The 9,121-nt window shown below is 25.9% G+C and overlaps 1 protein-coding gene across 1 annotated transcript in view; it reads right to left on the bottom strand.

The window, feature by feature from the left end:
• Positions 1 to 3,406: 3,406 nt before the first annotated feature.
• LOC126900105 (uncharacterized) overlaps positions 3,407 to 9,121 on the bottom strand; it is a 16,430-nt gene continuing 10,715 nt past the window's right edge. Inside the window, exons 3-5 of the mRNA XM_050675573.1 lie at positions 6,039 to 6,336; positions 4,460 to 4,615; positions 3,407 to 3,559 (exon numbers count right to left, since the gene is read on the bottom strand). Coding sequence (XP_050531530.1) covers positions 3,407 to 3,559; positions 4,460 to 4,615; positions 6,039 to 6,336 — 607 coding nt within the window. The remainder of the gene's footprint in view (positions 3,560 to 4,459; positions 4,616 to 6,038; positions 6,337 to 9,121) is intronic.

Genomic DNA, 9,121 nt, shown 5'->3' with positions numbered 1-9,121 from the left:
ATCTGACCTCATGTCTTATTTTTTTATGAGTTCATATAGTTATCGAATAATTAAGGATTTACTGAACTTTAGAATTATATAAAAGATTTATTTTAACGAATTAACTTCTAATATCCAGAAATAAAATTAATAATTTCATCTTCTTATAAATTTTAATACTTGTAGCGATATCAAATAAAAACCAACCAATTAGATTTAATCTAAGTTAAAAATATTGTAGGTGAACGAAATTTTTATTGCTTATTACATACTTAATGTCAACAGACTTTTTTAAATTTTTCCGCTTAAGTCGTTCATTACAAAAATATCAAAATTACTCCCTACCTTAATATTTATTATTTAAAAGTTAAAATTTCAATTAATATCGATAGTGTTCACAAATTGAAATTAGTTACGTTCCTTGTTCTGTACAAAATTTGGAATTTATATTCAAATGTTTCAATCTGAAATTATTCAGAAGACGGTTTCAAATAATCTTAGAGAATATTTGTTAAAGGCAAAAATACTTTTCAAAAGTATTCATAATAATTTGATATACTTGAAAACTTTTATTGGTAGTTATATTATATACAATATTTATAGTCACATTATTTTTAAATAACATTGTTTTATAATTCTTTAAGAAAATTAATTTGTATAAATTCGAAGCTTAAGGGGAAATACCATGAAGTTAGAATAAATGCATATGTTTTTTTACTTTTAAATGAACATTTTTTCATAACCCATTTTGAAAGACACCATATGTGGTAATATTATGGCTTTAAGGAAATTAAGCTTTGCGTTTTTTTAGTTCATATAATTAACATGGCCGCCGGGGACTGGTGGATGATCATAGGGATGTGTTCAAAAAGATGATAAAGATAGTTTGGTACGGGATTGAAACCTAAGTCCCAAAGCGCCACCAGGCAACGCCTAAACACTAGGCTATCGTGAACTTGTAATGAAGTAATCGACACATACCCATTTAGACATATATGCGCTACAAAGTTCGGTTATAGATATATGCAACTGTGTCAATATATTTTTTTTGGGGACATAACTGACTAATGTTAATAACTAATATTTTTATTTTTTTTAGTCGTTAAGAAAAGAGGTGGTCCTTGGTGTAAAGAATTGTTTGCAATTCTTTCAAGAGTTATTAATTTCAGAGCGCCTTTTTGTACTAATCAATGTGATGAACCCCTTAATAGGCAAATAAGACTGAACTGCAAATTACATGAAACAGTTTTTCAATTTTTACTTATTAATGAATACTACAAAAATTGGATACATTACATTCTTACAAAAGATATAAAATTAACAGGACCTCCGAAAGCAGATATTTCTACTTGTCCTACGACGAAGCGCACAAAGATTACAATAAAAAGAAGACGAACAACCGTATATGATGCTTACTATGATCCTGATCTTTATAACACAGAAAAGGCTTTTATGTTACCTAATTCTTACGTGTGTCGATCTTCAGGAAAACCTAAATTATTGTTAAATTTTATAAAATTAAAATTGATTTTTGGTTTATTTGTGTTGTTACAATAAGAATTTTAAAGTATTACATTTTACAAGAAAAACATTTATTTGATATTAATTTTAATTAGTTTACATTAAAGCGGCATTTTTAAAATTAAATCGGATTAAGAGCTGTAAGGACCTCGGGCTGTATCAAAAGATGAAATCCTCAATGAAGGGCCCATCTTGATTAAGATAGTTATAATAAGAAATATTTTATTATACCTTAGAGACCACTTAAATTTTTTTGAATGTCCATACAATAAGTTCTACTAAATTTGGGACTGATTCATCCAGTTGTCCCTTCGACCTTTAAAGTTTAGTAAAATATCAATTAATTTTATAATAATAATAGTAATTTATTCTAAAAATAAAAAAAATTGTTATAAATTAAAAATATAATATTTTTGTTAGTTATGTATTTAAAACCCAATATTATTGCAATTATTAGTTTAAAAAATGTGAAACTCACTTTTCAAATGCAACTATTTATGTGCCGCGCTCTATGTGTGTGACTGACACCTACGCCGTCCACACCATGTGCCCGGCTTTTTCAACTACTCTACTTACCTTCCGTTCACTGTAAAAATTAGGTTAATTAAAAAAAAAATATATAAATAATTAGTACATGTTTTGATAAGTAGTTGCTTAGAGTAGATACGCAACATTAAATTCCTACTTTTTTAAAAATTATGTAGGTTTTTAATTGAATTTTTTGTATATTTAGAATAAATTATTTGTATTTATTAGTTATTGTGTGATTTCAGGTAGTTACAGCTGGTCAGTATGTACAACTTCTATCAGCGGTTACATATGAGTTATTACAAATTTTTATTTGTTTATATAAATTAGTTAATTAGAGTGATTATTAGAGTTTTACAGCTATTCCCTTGTATATTAAGATAGTCTCCTTACAGTTGAGTTATATCCATATATATATGTATCGAGTCGTCAGTTGTACTATTGTTTAACGTAATTAAACTGAAGTGTTATTTAATTCTTAAACTTAGCGAAAAGGATTTAAGAAAAAAATTTAGTATTTAATACTTATTATTGGTTTATTGTAATTAACATAGCTGAATCGTAAGTAATCGTAACAATAGTCAATACGACTACAAAACTATGACTCCTTATTATTAAAAATATGTAACGCGAATATGCAATCGAGTCGACAGCTATGAGCTGGAAAAGCCCGATTTGTGCAATAGTTCATAACATATGTATAAATAACATATACATAAGTTTGTAATTTTTTTTTTTTTTATCATACTATTAAGGTATAAATAGGGCGTTTCATTTATGAAAATTAATGTTAAGGTTTTATATCCCTAGAGAGAAGAAAAAAAAATTATTTACAAAGGTGGTCTAACTAAATTTTATCTTGCATAATTATTTTTGTAATTATTTATAGTTAATTCATTTTATTATTGTTCATTGATTAATTTGATTTAAGATAATATAAAAATCAATTATATTAATATTAATTTTTAAAATAGAATAAACCATTAGGTTCAATGATTTAGATAAATAAATTGTACAAAAACGTGTACAAATTAGAATGGATAATTATCTATTCTGATCTTTTTTGATGTTACTCTACTCTTCTAAATATTAATTTCACTTATTTCTTTGATCCTTTGATATTTTTATTTGCATAATAGTTAGCATATTGAGAAAGAATATCATATTTTGCATTTATTAAAACAAATTTAATCAAACTAATAAGCCCATCCCAACCTTTAGTTCATATACATTAATGAATATTATAATGAACCATTGTGTTTCTATTGCGAAAATGTTTATTTTAGAGTTAATGTCTTTTAACTTTTCAACTACAGGAACTATACTTTTTGTATAATAAAAATTGTCCCTAATTGACGGCATTGATCATTACAGTTAGTTATATTATATAATTGTATCGTTTATATTCACCGTTTTCAAGTTCATTAAATTCATTAGTTATGATTAATATCTCTTGAGTTGTAGAATCGCTTGTAGACGAACCCATATCTTCCCTGTATTCTTTAATGCTTTGAGTAATGGAATTTATAGACTATTTCAATTTTTTGAATTAAACTTTTAATATTTAAATATTGAAATTGTTTGTATTTTTTCTTGCTAATTAAACTAAACAATCACTTGACGTTTGGGAGTCATACATTATTTTGTTAAGATTTATTAACTCATTAAAATAAAATTGGTCAATAGTTTTTATCCGACATACGAATTTTTACTGCTAATTTTAATAAAATTACAATGGAAAAACTTAAATTTATACAGGGCCGATTGTATATTGATAGAGTTAATTGAAATATCAGAATTATCAAAATTTATTATTATGAAGAATAGTTTTAACAGAAAATTATTTACGTCAATATTATGACCAATACATTGTATTACTCAATTGGAGTAATCAAAAATCAAAATCAATTAACTCAAGTTAAATACAAATGAAATACTAATAATAACAAGGGCCCTAATCATATTATTAATTTTTTCAGGACATAAAAAAAATTATGTATTAAAAATAATATTTATTTTACCAATTTAGAATCTGATTATTTCTATACCATCAAAAATGATTATTTTTTTAGTTAGAATTTTTAGATTAGATCCTTGTTATTATAAATGTCTCAAATTCATAACTATAACAAATAAATTTGTCTTATTATAATTTTATTACTTCATTAAAATCAATATTTTCAATTACATGAAGTATTTTTATATTATTTTCTTATTCTAGTTTAATTTGTTTAATTATATTCTTATTACCTAAGTTTTCTACAGCATTATATATTAATAACAAAATCTGTTAAAATTTTGCGATCCATGATATTGTTAGTTCAATAAGAATGGTGTTAATCGATGGTAACATGTGTAGAGCTGTATTAGATATAAAATATCTATTTTCACCAAAAAAAACAAATAAAAAACGATTGTTCAAACATTTTACTGGTTTTTTTCGCATGGAATCATATTCTTTCACGTCATAATATTCACTTAAAATTTCAGTTGATCCGTCTTCTGGCCAAGTAACCAACGCATCGTCAGTCGTTGTCGTTGTTGTGATAAAAGTAGTTGTATTATTAATTGATTTTTTTTTTGAAATCTATTTTAAAATTTAATATGACTAAAATTATAAAAATCAATTGGTAAATTTGAATTTTTAAAGAACACTGTATAAATTATTTAATAATTTTAGAATCATCCGATATCTTAAAAACCATATAAAAGCTTTACACATCATAATAAAAAAAAAACGCTTCGATGCGAATCTGTTAACTTTTATAAGATATATTTTTAGATTTACAATTTTTATGATCTAAAATTTTACTTGATTATGCTTGTTTAATTATGTTATATTTTGCTTCTACAACTGATTTCACATATTAAAAACAGTTTTGGGACAAATTTGTTTTTAATTGTATTAAACTTTAATATCTGTAATTTAATATAGTTTAAAAGTTATTAGACCTTCCTGAAATATTCAAAAATCGAATTGAACATTTTTTTTATAAATGCTTAAGTGGTCTCTATCAAACTCGTCCTGTACTTTTTCATTGAATTATTATAAAAAGCTAACCAAAAGAAAATTTATTGTCTTTAGTATACTTTATTAAAATTTATTAGGATCAGTAATTTAAAATGAAGGGGTCTTACAAATTTTAATCAATGTTATGTTCAATTAGATAAAAAATTGGTTCTATTCACATATTGACCATTAAAATTAGTACAGTAAGTACTGGGAACTTTCATGAACAAATATAAATAATATACACATTGTCACAAAACCAATACCTTTTCAGCTTCGCATCGAAGTTAAAAAAGTTATAGAGAAACGTTGAGCTTAATTTTTTGATTAATGAGCGCTATAATCATTTTTGAAAACTCCAAAAAGTGACGTTTATGTAATCGATGTATCAATATTTTGTATCAATTCATACATTTATTTACAAAAATATCCTAAATGGTTAGGATACAATTATGACGCAGCAACAAGATATTATCTTAGTAGATAATAACTTATAGAAAGATCGATATCACATTAAATATTTTAATAGTTATATACACTCAATAATATTAATAATACATAATTAGAAATCATTATTAATATAACTATATGTGTACAATAAAAATCTATATTCAGTAAAAGTAGTTCTTGTGTATGAAAGAAGACAATTGTTTTGGTTTTAAGAAATTTTTTTTTTTAATAATGCAATTTTATTCATAAAATTATTGATAATTAGGTATTTTTAATTATTAATAGATTTATTTGATTAGAATGTAGTTAAAAAAATTATATTTTCTAAAAAAGTTACTCCTGACATTGTAACTATCGAATCATATAATACATTATAACTGTTCATAAACCGATATAACAATATTTTTCATTGAATACTGAGAAATATTAATTTTGGTCATAAATAAACATGTATTTTTGTTGGTCATAAGTCTTTATTTTGTCTTAAATCATTAATAACTAGACTTTCTTTAACTAGTTTAAATATATAGTTGATGAAATAGATTCTCACACTAGTAGAATTGTCCGGAGGATAAGATTCATCTAAAGTATCTTCAATTAAAGTTTTAATCCAATGATAATATCTATGTAAAATTAAAAATTCGGACGAATTTCTTTCAAATTTAACGCACGTTTCGGCTGGGTGTTCAAATTGATATTCGGATACTGCAATTCCATATAACACCATGGTACCATTTTTGACATCTTTATCTTCCTTTTCTTGACTCGACTTGCATAGCAATGCTGCTCCATCATCGCCATTATAACAAATAACATCCTTTTTATCTGAACATAATATATTTCCGAATCTGAAAAAATCATTAAAAATGCATATTGTAACATGACAAAAATTTAACCCCTCATTTTTAGCTTCTTTGCGTAGCTAAAAAGATATTGGTTTTACATGTTTTTTTGTGTCTGTCAATTTGTATACTTCACTTTTACAGTACCAATTTTGCCCAACTATAAAAATTATAAATCTTATTACGTTGATTAGCTGATTACGTATAACGTCATAATTTAAAAAAATTCTCTCAATCTTCATAATAAAGGGAAATGTACCAGAACATTACAATTGTTATAAAGCAGTGGATAATGATATTTTTATTTTTTATTTTATATTGGAATAACTATTTGAAAATATGATGGACCATTGCAAAACTTTTATAAACAATACTTTAAATATTTACCTAGTTGATGATAATATTTTATAAATCTAAACATTAATTAAAAAAATGATAGTACAATGGATTTGCGGTACAATGTAAACGTGGTATAGTTAGGACAAGTATATATGATATCTGATAGTAATTAAAATCACTATCATAAGAAACTCTTCGATATAAATCTATAGGCAGTGTTGAATTTTAAAAAATTGGTGCATTATTCCAAAGGCAAAAATAACTTCTATTTTCTTCATTATTCCTAATTAGTAGTTCTATGATTTATATGTATAATATATGAATAAATATCTATTATAGCAGTTAAATATAGTATGAAATTTAAATTTAATAATTTAGTATTATAACTGTTACGGGAACATTATAAAAAGTTGTTACTTTTATGGCAAACATGTATAAAAAATGAAGAGTTCGAAACAAAACTTTTCAGAAGATAATTTGTTGTTAATTATGAATAAATGGTCTATAATATATTTCAATCAAAGTTAAAAATATAATTATTTTGAGCATTTTTTTACACTGATTTTAAAACTGCAATTAGATTTTTTTCATCACTACACTTTTTCAATATTATTACTATGTTGTAAAACAAAAATAAGAAAGGGTGGTATGATAAATGATGGAAGGGAATGTTATAGGAGTATCGCAAAATAAGAACTATCCCTTTTCTCGAGGTGTGTTGTTCGAGGGTCACTTGCTATTTTAAATACATGCACAATAAATTAGGATGTTCTTACCTTAATCATATAATCCTTATTGATACAATAATTCACTCGTGGAACAATAAAGAAAGTATGAATTATAATAACCAATTTGTATAAAAAAAGTATCTTCGATTATTTTATTATTAAAAACACATAATACAATAATATTAAAGGAAAAACAAACAAAACTAAAAAAATATAAAATCGGTTTAAAAGGCGAAAGAGAGCTGGACGACGTGATCGTAAATCGGTTGGATCGGAACAGAACGAGGAGTATATGCCAAGGGATGTTCTTAATGTATTCCCCGGATCCCCTTCCACAGATGTGTATGATTATCGTCCAGCTCTTATTGGGTTTTACATTTTTATGATACGTTATGTTCAGGGTTTTTGTAAGTGTTTTGAAGGAGCGGATGTTTGTGGCGTGATCGTGGGAGTAGTGTTTTAGAGGATAGACGGTGTTTATTGTGTTTTATATGTTATGTGAAAAGATATTGTGTTGTAAAAGAATTTCTATATGTGTTGAGAAGTGAATAAGAAGAAAACAGAAGACTAAATTGTTTGTGTGTGTAGGGCCTATTACAACAACTAATTAGTTACAATGTTAAAACGAGTAATAATATATTTAAAAAAACCCAGCACAGTGGGGTGGCGGCACAGTGGGGTCGTGGCATAGTTGGGTCCAGTATAGATGATATCTGACAGTGATTAAAATCACTATCATAAAAAAACGCTTCGATACAAATCTGTAGTCAAATGAAATAAGTATATCTTTCATTTGACATACTTTTTATTAAAATTGGACAAATTTCCCTTATATAGNGGTCGTGGCATAGTTGGGTCCAGTATAGATGATATCTGACAGTGATTAAAATCACTATCATAAAAAAACGCTTCGATGCAAATCTGTAGTCAAATGAAATAAGTATATCTTTCATTTGACATACTTTTTATTAAAATTGGACAAATTTCCCTTATATAAGGGGCGTTAAAAACTTGAAATATTGTAAAAAACATAAATCTTTTTCAACTGAACTTTTGAAAATGTTCCGGGAATACTGCGTCCTTTAAACATATATCAAATCAAAGGTTATGTTATATACTATTAAATGAAATAAAAAAACCCAGCACAGGGGGGTCGCGGCACAGTGGTGACGTGGCATAGTTGGATANTAAAAACTTGAAATATTGTAAAAAACATAAATCTTTTTCAACTGAACTTTTGAAAATGTTCCGGGAATACTGCGTCCTTTAAACATATATCAAATCAAAGGTTATGTTATATACTATTAAATGAAATAAAAAAACCCAGCACAGTGGTGACGTGGCATAGTTGGATAAAGTNCGTTTGCGCGACGGGCATGTGACACGGTCACTCGCGTTGTGGGCAGATAAAGGGTCAAATTTACAAAAAAAATATATCAAATGATAGGTAAAGACATCAAGCATCTATATAAAAAAAATTATATTGATACGTTCATTTTTGAATAAGTTATGGTAGTTTTAAGTAAAAAAAATTGAAAAAATTTCGAAAATTAGCGATTTTTAAATTTGTAATTTTTTTGGAGGTTTCCCCCATTTACGGGGAACGAGGGAATTTTTTTCAATTTTTAAGGGTAATGTCTTCGACTAGATACGATTTGTGATCTTTTGACGTATCATTGAAAGAAATCGGTTCGGTGAGAGCTGAGAAAAAGTGGTAACAGACA

The sequence above is a fragment of the Daktulosphaira vitifoliae genome, unplaced genomic scaffold (assembly GCF_025091365.1).
Source record: "Daktulosphaira vitifoliae isolate Bord-2020 unplaced genomic scaffold, ASM2509136v1 Scaffold_2, whole genome shotgun sequence".
Lineage (NCBI taxonomy): Eukaryota > Metazoa > Arthropoda > Insecta > Hemiptera > Phylloxeridae > Daktulosphaira > Daktulosphaira vitifoliae.
The sequence above is the reverse complement of the archived record's forward strand: the minus strand, read 5'-3'. Positions and strand labels throughout refer to the sequence as shown.